This window comes from Delphinapterus leucas, chromosome 17 (genome assembly GCF_059928025.1).
Source record: "Delphinapterus leucas isolate spDelLeu-1000000601 "Yukka" chromosome 17, BTC_Dleu_Yukka2, whole genome shotgun sequence".
In the NCBI taxonomy this organism is placed as follows: Eukaryota; Metazoa; Chordata; class Mammalia; order Artiodactyla; family Monodontidae; genus Delphinapterus; species Delphinapterus leucas.
The window spans coordinates 15408322-15422537 of record NC_143145.1 but is presented as its reverse complement, the minus strand read 5'-3'; the positions used below and the strand labels follow the sequence as shown (position 1 = coordinate 15422537).

Below are 14216 nucleotides of genomic sequence, written 5' to 3'. Positions count from 1 at the left end.
GTTCTTTAGTTCTTCTAGATCTTTGTTAAACATTTCTTGTATTTTCTCAATCCATGATTGCATTCTATTTCTGAGATTCTGGATCATCTTTACCATCATTACTCTGAATTCTTTTTCAGGTAGATTGCCTATTTCCTCTTCATTTATTTGTTCTTAATAAAAACCTTTATTAGGTTTTTACCTTGCTCCTTCATCTGTGACTTTTTTTTTTTTTTTTTTTAATGAGTCGGATTGTGTTCCTGTTCTACTGGTTGTTTGGCCTGAGGCTTCCAACACTGGAATTTGTAGGCTAATTGGGTACAGCTGGGTCTTTTTGCTGAGATGAGGAGCTCAGTGAGACCTCACTCCAATGAATATTCCCTGGGGTCTGAGGTTCTCTGTGAGTCCAGTGGTTTGGACTCAGAGCTCCCACCGCAGGAGCTTCCGCCTGACCCCAGGCTCGCAAGTCAAGATCTTGCAAGCCAGGTGGGGTGGCAAAAAAAAAAGAGAGATTGGTTCAAGATGGCAGAGTAGAAAGACATGCGCTCACTCCCTCTTGCGAGAGCACTGGAATCACAACTAACTGCTGAACAATCATCAACAGGAAGACACTGGAACTCACCAAAAACGATACCCCACATCCAAAGACAAAGGAGAAGCCGCAATGAGACAGTAGGAGGGGCACAACCACAATAAAATCAAATCCCATAACTGCTTTGGTGGATGACTCACAAACTGGAGAACACTTATATCACAGAAGTCCACCCACTGGAGTGAAGGTTCTGAGCCCCACGTCAGGCTTCCCAACCTGGGGGTCGGGCAACGGGAGGAGGAATTCCTAGAGAATCAGACTTTGAAGGCTAGTGGGATTTGATTGTGACTTTGACAGGACTGGGAGAAACAGAGACTCCACTCTTGGAGGGCACACAAAGTAGTGTGTACATCGGGACCCAGGGGAAGAGGCAGTGACCCCATAGGAGACTGAACCAGACCTACCTGCTAGTGTTGGAGGGTCTCCTGCAGAGGAAGGGGAGGGTGGTGGCTGTGTCTCACCGTGAGGACAAGGGCACTGGCAGCAGAAGTTCTGGGAAGTACTGCTTGGCATGAGCCCTCCCAGAGTCTGCCATTAGCCCCACCAAAGAGCTGGGTAGGCTCCAGTGCTGGGTCCCCTCAGGCCAAACAATCAGCAGGGAGGGAACCCAGCCCCACCCATCAGCAGACAAGCAGATTAAAGTTTTACTGAGCTCTGTGCACCAGAGCAACACCCAGCTCTATCCACCACCAGTCCCTCCCATCAGGAAACCTGCACAAGCCTCTTAGATAGCCTCATCCACCAGAGGGCAGACAGCAGAAGCAAGAAGAAATACAGTCCTGCAGCCTGTGGAACAAAAACCACATTCACAGAAAGATAGACAAGATGAAAAGGCAGAGGGCTATGTACCAGTTGAAGGAACAAGATAAAACCCCAGAAAAACAACTAAATGAAGTGGAGATAGGCAACCTTCCAGAAACAGAATTCAGAATAATGATAGTGAAGATGATCCAGGACCTTGGAAAAACAATGGAGGCAAAGATCGAGAAGATGCAAGAAATGTTTAATAAAGATCTAGAAGAATTAAAGAACAAACAAATAGAGATAAACAATACAATAACTGAAATAAAAAATACACTAGAAGGAATCAATAGCAGAATAACTGAGGCAGAAGAATGGGTAAGTGACCTGGAAGACAGAATGGTGGAATTCACTGCCATGGAACAGAATAAAGAAAAAAGAATGAAAAGAAATGAAGACAGCCTAAGAGACCTCTGGGACAACATTAAACGCAACATTTGCATTATAGGAGTCCCAGAAGGAGAAGAGAGAGAGAAAGGACCTGAGAAAGTATTTGAAGAGATTATATTCAAAAACTTCCCTAACATGGGAAAGGAAATAGCCACCCAAGTCCAGGGAGTGCAGAAAGTCCCAGGCAGGATAAACCCAAGGAGAAACATGCCAAGACACATAGTAATCAAACTGGCAAAAATTAAAGACAAAGAAAAATTACTGAAAGCAACAAGGGAAAAATGACAAATAACATACAATGGAACTCCCATAAGGTTAACAGCTGATTTCTCAGCAGAAACTCTACAAGCCACAAGGGAGTGGCATGACATATTTAAAGTGATGAAAAGGAAGGACCTACAACCAAGATGACTCTACCTGGCAAGGATCTCATTCAGATTCGAAGGAGAAATCAAAAGCTTTACAGACAAGCAAAAGCTAAGAGACTTCAGCACCACCAAACCAGCTCTACAACAAATGCCAAAGGAACTTCCCTAAGTAGCAAACACAAGAGAAGAAAAGGACCTACAAAAACAAACCCATAACAATTAAGAAAATGGTCATAGGAACATACATATTGATAATTACCTTAAACGTGAATGGATTAAATGCTCCAACCAAAAGACACAGCCTCGCTGAATGGATACAAAAAAAGACCCATATATATGCTGTTTACAAGAGACCCACTTCAGACCTAGGGATACATACAGACTGAAAGCGAGGGGATGGAAAAAGATATTCCATGCAAATGGAAATCAAAAAAAAGCTGGAGTAGCAATACTCATATCAGATAAAATAGACTTTAAGAAAAAGAATGTTACAAGAGACAAGAAAGGACACTACATAATGATCAAGGGATCAATCCAAGAAGATATAACAATTATATATGCACCCAACATAGGAGCACCTCAATACATAAGGCAACTGTTAACAGCTATAAAAGAGGAAATTGACAGTAACACAATAATAGTGGGGGACTTTAACACCTCACTTACACCAATGGACAGATCACCTAAACAGAAAATTAATAAGGAAACACAAACTTTAAATGACACAATAGACCAGATAGATTTAATTGACATTTATAGGACATTCCATCCAAAAACAGCAGATTACACTTCTTCTCAAGTGCACACAGAACATTCTCCAGGACAGATCACATCTTGAGTCACAAATCAAGCCTCAGTAAATTTAAGAAAATTGAAATCATATCAAGAATCTTTTCTGACCACAACGCTACGAGATTAGAAATCAATTACAGGGGAAAAAACATAAAGAACCCAAAGACATGGAGGCTAAAAAATACGTTACTAAATAACCAAGAGATCAATGAAGAAATCAAAGAGGAAATCAAAAAATACCTAGAGACAAATGACAACAAAAACATGACGATCCAAAATCTATGGGATGCAGCAAAAGTAGTTCTAAGAAGGAAGTTTATAGCAATACAAGCCTACCTCAAGAAACAACAAACATCTCAAATAAACAATCTAACCTTACACCTTAAAGAACTAGAGAAAGAAGAACAAACAAAACCCGAAGTTAGTAGAAGGAAAGAAATCATAAAGATCAGAGCAGAAATAAATGAAATAGAAACAAAGAAAACAATAGCAAAGATCAATAAAACTAAAAGCTGGTTTTTTGAGAAGATAAACAAAATTGATAAACCTTTAGCCAAACTCATCAAGAAAAAGAGGGAGAGGACTCAAATCAATAAATTTAGAAATGAAAAAGGAGAAGTTACAACAGACACTGCAGAAATACAAAGCATCATAAGAGACTACAACAAGCAACTCTATGCCAATAAAATGGACAACCTGGAAGAAATGGACAAATTCTTAGAAAGGTATAATCTTCCAAGACTCAATCAGGAAGAGACAGAAAATATGAACAGACCAATCACAAGTAATGAAGTTGAAACTGTGATTAAAAATCTTCCAACAAACAAAAGTCCAGGACCAGATGGCTTCACAGATGAATTCTATCAAACATGTAGAGAAGCGCTAACACTCATCTTTCTCAGATTCTTCCAAATATTCAGAGGAAGGAACACTCTCAAACTCATTCTATGAGGCCACCATCACCCTGATACCAAAACCAGACAAAGATACTACAAAAAAAGAAAATTACAGACCAATATCACTGATGAATATAGATGCAAAATCCTCAACCAAACACTAGCAATCAGAATCCAACTACACATTAAAAGGATCATACACCATGGTCAAGTGGGATTTATCCCAGGGATGCAAGGATTCTTCACTATACACAAATCAATGAATGTGATACACCATATTAACAAATTAAGGAATAAAAACCATATGATCATCTCAATAGATACAGAAAAAGCTTTTGACAAAATTCAACACCCATTTATGATAAAAACTCTCCAGAAAGTGCGCAAAGAGGGAACCTACCTCAACATAATAAACGCCATATATGACAAACCCACAGCCAACATCATTCTCAATGTTGAAAAACTGAAAGCATTTCCTCTAAGATCAGGAACAAGACAAGGATGTCCACTCTCACCACTTATTCAACATAGTTTTGGAAGTCCTAGTCACACCAGTCAGAGAAGAAAAAGAAATAAAAGCAATTCAAATTGGAAAAGAAGAAGTAAACTGTCACTGTTTGCAGATGACATGATACTATACATAGAGAATCCTAAAGATGCCACCAGAACACTACTAGAGCTAATCAATGAATTTGGTAAAGTTGCAGGATACAAAATTAATGCACAGAAATCTCTTGCATTCCTATACACTAATGATGAAAACTCTGAAAGAGAAATTAAGGAAACACTCCTATTTACCCTTGCAACAAAAAGAATAAAATACCTAGGAATAAACCTACCTAGGGAGACAAAAGACCTGTATGCAGAAAACTATAAGAAACTGATGAAAGAAATTAAAGATGATACCAACAGATGGAGAGATATACCACGTTCTTGGATTGGAAGAATCAATATCATGAAAATGACTCTACTACCCAAAGCAATCTACAGATTCAATGCAATCCCTATCAAATTACCAATGGCATTTTTTACAGAACTAGAACAAAAAAATCTTAAAATTTGGAGACACAAAAGACCCCGAATAGCCAAAGCAGTCTTGAGGGAAAAAAGCAGAGCTGGAGGAATCAGACTCCCTGACTTCAGACTATACTACAAAGCTATAGTAATCAAGACAATATGGTACTGGCACAAAAACAGAAACATAGATCAATGCAACAAGATAGAAGGCCCAGAGATAAACCCATGCACCTATGGTCAACTAATCTATGACAAAGGAGGCAAGGATATACAATGGAGAAAAAGCAGTCTCTGTAATAAGTGGTGCTGGGAAAACTGGACAGCTACATGTAAAATAATGAAATTTGAACACTCCCTAACACCATACAAAAAAATAAACTCAAAATGGATTAGAAACCTAAATGTAAGACTGTACACTATAAAACTCTTAGAGGAAAACACAGGAAGAACACTCTTTGACATAAATCACCACAAAATCTTTTTTGATCCACCTCCTAGAGTAATGGAAATAAAAACAAAAATAAACAAATGGGACCTAATGAAACTTAAAAGCTTTTGCACAGCAAAGGAAACCATAAACAAGACGAAAAGACAACCCTCAGAATGGGAGAAAATATTTGCAAATGAATCAGCAGACAAAGGATTAATCTCCAAAATATATAAACAGCTCATGAAGCTCAATATTAAAGAAACAAACAACCCAATCCAAAAATGGGCAGAAGACCTAAATAGACATTTCTCCAAAGAAGACATACAGATGGCCAAGAAGCTCATGAAAGGATGCTCAACATCACTAATCATTAGAGAAATTCAAATCAAAACTACAATGAGGTATCACCTCACACCAGTTAGAATGGGCATCAGAAAATCTACAAACAACAAATGCTGGAGAGGGTGTGGAGAAAAGGGAACCCTCCTGCACTGTTGGTGGGAATGTAAATTGATACAGCCACTATGGAGAACAGTATGGAGGCGCCTTAAAAAATGAAAAATAGAATTACCATATGACCCAGCAACCCCACTACTGGGCATATACCCAGAGAAAACCATAATTCAAAAAGACACATGCATCCCAATGTTCATTGCAGCACTATTTACAACAGCCAGGTCATGGAATCAACCTAAATGCCCATTGACAGACGAATGGATAAAGAAGATGTGGTACATATATACAATGGAATATTACTCAGCCATAAAAAGGAATGAAATTGGGTCATTTGTAGAGACGTGGATGGATCTAGAGTCTGTCATACAGAGTGAAGTAAGTCATTAAGAGAAAAACATATATCGTATATGAATGCATATATGTGGAACAGATAAATGGTACAGATAAACTGGTCTGCAGGGCAGAAATAGAGACACAGATGTAGAGAACAAACGTATGGACATCAAGTGGGGAAAGTGGTGGGGTGTGTGTGTGTGATGAACTGGGAGATTGGGATTGACATGTATACACTAATATGTATAAAATAGATAACTAATAAGAACCTGCTGTATAAAAAAATAAATAAAATAAAAATCAAAAATTCAAGAAAAAAGAGAACAATAACAAAGTAAAAATACTTTGTTATTGTTAGGAAACTAACAGATATGTTAGAAAGAATGTAAAAATAAAATTATAGATGAATCAGCAACTGGAAGGTACATCAGTACCACAATAGTAAAAAAAAGAGGAGGAGGGAAAAGAAAAAAAAAAGCAGGGGTTTGGGCTTCCGTGGTGGCACAGTGGTTGAGAGTCCGCCTGCCGATGCAGGGGACACAGGTTTGTGCCCCGGTCCGGGAAGATCCCACAGGCTGCAGAGTGGCTGGGCCTGTGAGCCATGGCCGCTGAGCCTGCGCGTCCGGAGCCTGTGCTCCGCAACGGGAGAGGCCACAACAGTGAGAGGCCCGCGTACCGCAAAAAAAAAAAAAAAAAGGGGGGGGGGGGTTTGTGGAGGGCGGAGCCTAAGCAAGGGCGAGGTTTGGGCAGTGGGCGGGGCCAATGTTCAGGACGCACAGGGCCGGAAAGGCCCTGGGGCCTGTGGGGAGTGGGGCTTAGGCTGAAGGAACAGAAGGGGCCCAGCCGTGCCCCCCACCCTGGCCTCAGAGGACAGGGGACCTCACCTGGGGGCCCAGCAGGCTTCCTGTGCTCGAGTGGGCGGGAAAAACGCCCTCCTCTCCTCTCCTGCTCCTCCGGTCTGGGGTCTGGGAAAGCTCCTCCCGACTGCCTGTCCTGATCTCCCCGGCCTCCCTCATAGGCCCCCAGGACCAGTACGGCCGGTGGGGAAGGGGGAACCTTGGAGGGCAGGGGACCGGCCTGGGAGCTCGGCAGGCTCCCTGGGCCCGAGTGGGCGGGGCCATCGCCCTCCGCTCTTTTCCCGCTGCCCCCCAGGGCCCCTCTCCAGCCTGTGTCTCCTGATCGCCCCCCCCCATGCTCCCAAGGACCCACGCGGCCTGGAGGGGCCTTGGAGCAGGGGGAACCAGCTTGGGAGCTCAGCAGGCTCCCCAGGCCCTCCGCTCCTCTCCCTCTCCTCCCGGAGACTCCCTCTCACTTGCCTGTCCTGATCTCCCCGGCCTCAGGGGCACCGATCTTGTCTGGCCTCCACTTCTCCTCCCCCCTCGGTCTCCCTCTGTCCTACCGGTTCACTCTGGGGTCCCTCCTGTCTCCTTGGGGGTCAGAGTCTCCCACCAGCGGCCGGCAGGCGCCCTAGTTGTGTGGAGACGCTGACCCCGCGTCTTCCCACGCCGCCATCTTCCGGACTCCACTCCTGCACAGTGCACGAAGCAGTGGAGCTCGGCAGTGCTCTGTGCAGACGAATCAGCCACACTGTGATAAACCCCATAGTACTGAACCTCCAGGGGCCACAGGGAGAGAGGGGTTAGCTCTGCCTGGGAGGGAAGTCGGGAGAGACATCAGAGGGAAGGTGACTGAGCATGAGAACGAGAAAACTTCAGACTCCTTTCTTCTCCCTGTGTTTTAAGAGGTAGTACATAGCGCGGTGGCTAAGAGTATAGACTCTAGAGCCGTAGTGCCTGGGTTCAGGTCTGAGCCCTTCCATTTATCGGCTGTGTGACAGCAAAATCCTCTTTGTCCTCAATTTCTTCATCTGTAAAATAGGGATGGTGATATTGTATATGCCTCCCAGAGGGTGAGACACCCAGTACAGTGCCTTGTTTATAACAGCTCCTGTGTGACTGCGTTATTATTGCCATTGAGGCTTCCCGCCAAAAACAAAGGGGATTCTCAAAAGGGGGATCCCTGGGACTTCCCTGGCGCTCCAGTGGTTAAGACCTCGAGCTTCCAGTTCAGGGGGTACAGGTTTGAGCCCTGGTCGCGGAACAAAGATCCTGCATGCCACAGAGTGTGGTTAAAAAAAAGGGGGGGGGGCAGGCGGAATCCCTGGAGACCTCCTCTGCCTGCACAGCTGTGGAGTTCCAAGGCCTCAGAGGTGATCTCAGGGCTCTGGGTGGGGTAGGGGGTTAGAGTGAGCTCCCTTGGCTGCTATGTAGTTCTCCTTCTATTTTGCATCTCCATACGGTATATTCATTTGATATAGATGCATATCTCAAAGGAACAGATGACATTTGTTTATCAAATAATCATTTGAAAGGGAAAACAAGTTCTGTTGAACCCTGGACTTTGCCTCCATACTTTTGTACCAAGTACCTAATTTTTGCTAATAATAATAGCTGTCATTTATTTAAAATCTCCCTCTGTGACAGGCATGATGCTAAGCATTTTATATGCATTTTTGGTTACGTCTAACTGCAACCCCAAAGTGGGTATTATTAGTGTCCTCATTCTGCAGACGAGGAAGGTACGGCTTGGAGACTCTTTATTTAGAAGATGGTAGAGCCAAGATGGATACCCAGGTTGGTCCAATTCCAAAGTCATTTTGCTTAACCACTCTGCTTCCGTTTTGGTAAGAAAGGGTTCTGGTTTCTCTCTCCTGTTCCAGTGTGTGCTGCCTCGGTGGGACTGATCTGTGTGTGACATGCCGCACTCGTGCATTCTTCAAGGTGGGGAAGGCTGAGCCTGGGGGCCCTGCAGTCATAGCTGAGCTGGTCCACCGTACACCTGGTAGCACTTCTCTGAATGGACCACGTGTTGCTCAAGGAGAACTATCTCTGAAGGGAGGGTCCTGCAGCCAATCTTTTATAAGTGACTTAGTGGTACGAAATCTTTCAGGAGGGGAATCCGGCTATTCCAGATGCCACTGAGGACGTGGAACTTGGAAATCTTGTGATGATAGGATAAAGGGAAAGGGAGACAGCTCCCAAAGAAAGGTTTTGGGGATAGAAAGGGAGAAGGACTATGTGGTAAGAGGGAGGCTTAGAAGAGAAGGACAGGGGATCTTAGAGGGTGGGGGGCATGGAAGCTGAGATTTCAAGCAGTCAGACTGATGCTGAGTCCTGAGGACACCAGTGGTCTCTTGTTAGATACGAGTTACCCTGGTGACCAACGCTGGCATGTGGTAGGTATTCAGTAAATGTTTACTCATTTATAAATGAGTGTGGCTGGGGTGGAGGGGGGCCGACAACAAGCGCTTACTGAGCACCTGCTGTATGCCAGGCACTTAATACGCTTTATCTTAGACAGTGGTCATAACAACTTTACAAGGTGGGTACTAACCCCACTGAAATGAGTAAGACTAAGGATCAGAGAGGTTAAATCACCTGCCCAAGTTGGACATAGGCAGGTGGTGACACTAGGGTTCCATTACAGGGGGTCTCTGATTCTAAAGCCACGCTCCATTCAAAGCGTTAAATTTAAGTGTTACCATAATCTCTCCAACAACGTCACCGAACAAGTTTATAAAGCACAACTCCTTAAGGAAGCCCCAAGGAAATGAGGTGAGCTGTACTCACCTTGGCAGAGAAGTGGGACAATATATTTTGTTTGGGTGAACGTTTCAGTACTTCTCGAAGGTGGCCACATCGTCCTTTTAATCATGGGACAGGCCAAAATCCACTCATTTAGTCATGCAAGTAGCTACTGAATACCTGCTAAGCACAGGATGCTGTGTTAGTGCCTAATACTGAGCCTAGCACTTTGAAGGAATAAATATATGATGATGAAAGAATGAATGCTGGCCTCTGGAATCTTATCAAGTGGCAGTTATAGCCCAAAGTGCCAAGGAAGCCATCAGAATATTTCTGTAGGAAAGATGCTGTGAGAATCATAAATTGCTTTGGTGTCACACTGTTGGGTACAGGTTGCAGAAAAGATCCCATTTCTATTTTCAAAAGCAACATAAAAACACATAGTTCTTTGTGATGTCAGTCACCGACGCAGGGGAACTTTGCATTGCAATGCCTTAACTGCTCTTCATAGGTTGGTTGAAGCCATTCTCTTCCTGTCCAAAAAATTAAGATTTTCTCTGAAACGTTATGTTCAAAACCTCACTGTGTCTGAGGCATAAAATACTCTAAAGGCAAAAAGCAAGGAAGGAAGGAAATTGTGGAATGCATATTTTATGACTCATAAAAAAGAGCAATACAAATATTTTTTCACAACCACAGTGCAAGTGATTTAATGCCATGACTAGAAATGGCTCTTGATGTAAAGCTCTGAGATGACAGTTTTATTTGGGCTTTGGAATCTAAGCAGTAGTTAGTTCAGGCCAGATCTCTCTCCAGTCCCTCCTGGAGAGAATGGTGAGAGGTAAGAGTGGAGTGCAGAGGTGGTGTGGAAATTTCCTCAGGACCCAGCAGGAGCTGTGCAGTCTGTGTTAACCTGAGAAATCACCCATTTGCCTGCACAGGAGACTGTGACTGTGGCCTCTTTCCAGGACTGGCCTCACACATGAATGCGGCAGTTTCTGCCTAGGTACAGGCACCTATCCTGCAAGCAACCTTAGCCTTTAGCTCTATGAAACTGGCATGTTTCCAAACATCCAATTAAATAGAGGATGCAAGCTCATTACACTCTACCTTCTGAAGGTACCACCTGAATGGCCTGGCAGGGGGCTCTGAGTCACTCCTAGGTGAGCCACTCATGGTTCTGAACCAGTTATGCGGGTTGTGGTCCTTCTTTGTCCTTTGGTTTCTCCATCTGCATAATGGGTGCAGCCAACTTCCAATGTCACAGTTTGCTATGGAAGAAAGAATGATGTCATGCAAAATGGTTAAGGTTATTTTGAAGACCCTGGTCAGTTCAATGCAGTCGAATAAATATCCACAAAACAGTAGAATTCCATGTAAGGAATATTAGATTGAAGATCCACTTTCGAGTATTTGATGACGAAATTTTATTTGTTCACAGTGAAGAATCACTAGATCTTCCCCATTCTCAGTTTGCCCTTTCATAAAATGGAGACAATATGAGCATCTACTTGGTGAGGATGGTTGAAGTTAGCAGCCTGGGCTTTGGTGCCAGATGACCTGGGTTGAATCCCAGTTCTGCCATGTGCCGGCTCTCGGCAAGTGAGCCTTGGTTTACATTTCTATCTCCCAGAATTGTTGGGAAGTTTCAGCAAGACAGTGTATGTGAAGTACCGCAGCCTGTACACAGTACGTGCTCAATAAAGGGTAGCTGGTGTTATCATCGCAGCACTACTGTGAGGATTGAATTGGAATTATGCTTGCAAGTAGGGTGGTAATCGGGTGGGAGTTCTACTCATGAAGCTTATGTAAGCTCCTCCAGGGAAGGGAATCTGCATCCCTGGCATCTGATACTCAGTAGCACATCAGTTTCCGTCGTTGCTTGAATGTTGAATAAGTGAGCAATGGTGATGAGAATGTGTCCTCTTTACCCTTCACGGAGTCCCCTCCAACCCAGTCGAGCCATGTTTTGCTTTTCTTTTGGCCCCAACTTCCAGGTCATTTCCCAGACCCTCTCCCCCACCTGGAACCAGATGCTGCTGTTCAATGACCTGGTGCTGCACGGAGACCTGAAGGAACTGGCAGGATCCCCGCCGTTAGTGGTGGTGGAGCTGTATGACAGTGACGCAGTGGTGAGTGTCCCAGGGCTGCACTAACTGTGCAATTTGCTAAAAACTCCCTGTTCAACTAACTTCCTTTATTTAACCAGCCTGTGACTATGCCCAGAGGCAGTCCTCACCTGCGAAACACTGACCTACAGAATCTGGGAAATGGATGATGATCATTTGCTTTACTAAAGGGTTTTTTGCTTAGATTTCCCTTTGGATTGCAATTTAAATAGAATCTGCTTCACAGAAGTTCAGTCCACATATACTTCTTCAGGAATATAATTATTATACCCAGCCCCCAGCTAGTTCCATACCTTATTGCTGCTTATAAAAATGTCCATGCCTTTTGAAAATAGAAGGTCTTTACTGATCTCGCCTGGTTGGAAGGAATGGATATATTGTCACTGATTCAGCATTTGTAACTGGGCCTTTTTTTTTTTTCTTTCTTTGTTGCTTCCGAGCCCTGAAACAATGCATTCAGCTCTATCTCATTTCTGTTATGATATTAGCCAAACCTCTTTCTCTCCAAAGATGTCCGTGTCCTGAAACAGCAGATTCAAAAGCTTACTGGAGGGTTTTTTTAAAAATTAAATTAATTAATTAATTTATTTTTGGCTGCGTTGGGTCTTCTTTGCTGCACGCAGGCTTTCTCTAGTTGTGGCGAGCGAGGGCTACTCTTCGTTGCGATGCGCATGCTTCTCATTGCGGTGGCTTCTCTTGTTGCGGAGCACGGGCTCTAGGTGCGAGGGCTTCAGTACTTACGGCTCGCAGGCTCTAGAGCACGGGCTCAGTAGCTGTGGTGCACGGGCTTAGTTGCTCCCTGGCACGTGGGATCTTCCCGGACCAGGGCTCAAACCCATGTCCCCCGCGTTGGCAGGCGGGTTCTTAACCACTGCGCCACCAGGGAAGCCCCACTTTGTTAGTTTTTAAGTGTGACTGAGCTAAACCCATTTCCACCTCAACCAAGCTTCCTTCTACAGCCGGGAATGCAAATGCTTGTTTGTGAGTCCAAAGGCAATGAAGTAGTGCAGGTACTAAAACCCAGCCTCAGCCAAAGAAAATGTGGGCACTGCCCTTGGACTTGGAGGTCATTTATCCAAGAGTTTTCACTGAATAAATATGTAATGAGTGCCTGCCCTGTGCCAGGGGATACAGCAGTTCCTGAGATAAATAGCAAAGCAGCCCCATGCTCCAGCCCCATGCTACTCGTGGGGGAATGTGGACTGAGGCTCCTGGGAGCAGGGATGAGGAAGAGGCAGGAGGTGACCCCATCAAATAGTTCTTAGAGGGCTTCCCTGGTGGCACAGTGGTTGAGAGTCCACCTGCCGATGCAGGGGACACGGGTTCGTGCCCCAGTCCAGGAATATCCCACATGCCGCGGAGCGGCTGGGCCCGTGAGCCGTGGCCGCTGAACCTGCGTGTCCGGAGCCTGTGCTCTGCAACGGGAGAGGCCACAACAGTGAGAGGCCTGCGTACCACAGAAAAAAAAAAAAAAAAAAAAAGGTTGAGTAACTGGCCCAAGACCATAGATCTCCAAAGCAATAGATTTGGGAACTCCAACTCACGTTTGCCTGGACTCCAAACTTGTGTTCCCAGCCACAAGGGTTCCCTGTTCTGGAGATCTTTTGGAATATTTGGTGCCACCTTATTTCTCCTTTTCCCCTTCAAGTCTACCCTGGGTGATTATTTTTACTTTATTCCACTAAACTCAATACACTGAGGAAAGGGATAACCCCTAAGATCACCTTGAGCCAGGAAGCCCCTAAGATGACCCTCTTAGGGTTTTCCCTGAGAGCCCAGATGGATTCTGCTGCTCCCCAAGGCTGTGGGAAGAGGTGAGAGGGGCTTAGCAGAAGAAGAGAATGAGACAGTAGCAGGAGGGAGACACTGAGGCTGACAGTTTTGTGAAGATTAATTACAAAATCACACCGTCGCAGATCAGAACCAGGTAGGTGACCACCAGGGACAAAACTTCATTTCTTTTCTGCCCTAGGGGAAGCCAGAATATTTGGGTGCCACCGTGGCTGCTCCTGTTGTGAAGCTCGCTGACCAGGACTATAAGCCCCCCAGGCTGTGTTACCACCCCATCTTTTGCGGGAACCTTTCTGGAGGCGACCTCCTTGCTGTATTTGAACTGCTGCAGGTAAGTGAACCAGAAGTGATATCTGCACTGGCCGTCTATCTAGTCTACCTGGCCAGAGAAGCAGCCTCATGGGAAGTGTATGTCCATCACGTTATGCGTGGTCCCTCCCTGCTGTCCTGTGTCTGGAGACGGCTCCTTCTGGGGATCTGGGAGATGCCATTTAGGAACTCAGGTGACGGGTTGTTCCCAGAGCCTCCATGCTACAAGTCAGAGTCCCAGGATGAAAGGTCCACGTGGATTTGGCCAGCAATGCTTGAGCAGCCCTATGCGTCAGTCCCTGAGCTGCATACAGACCACAGGAGGATATAAAGGGGAAGGGAGCAAACG

At 44.8% G+C, this 14216-nt stretch overlaps 1 protein-coding gene across 2 annotated transcripts in view; it reads left to right on the top strand.

Annotated features, from left to right (window-relative positions):
* Positions 1-14216, top strand: part of FER1L6 (fer-1 like family member 6) — a 134166-nt gene that overhangs the window by 72184 nt on the left and 47766 nt on the right. For both annotated transcript variants that reach the window (XR_016388312.1, XM_022554020.3), the window contains exons 20-21: positions 11636-11770; positions 13740-13889. Coding sequence is in view for 1 of the 2 variants with exons in the window: in XM_022554020.3 (XP_022409728.3) it covers positions 11636-11770; positions 13740-13889 (285 nt within the window). In the remaining variant the exon portion in view is untranslated. The remainder of the gene's footprint in view (positions 1-11635; positions 11771-13739; positions 13890-14216) is intronic.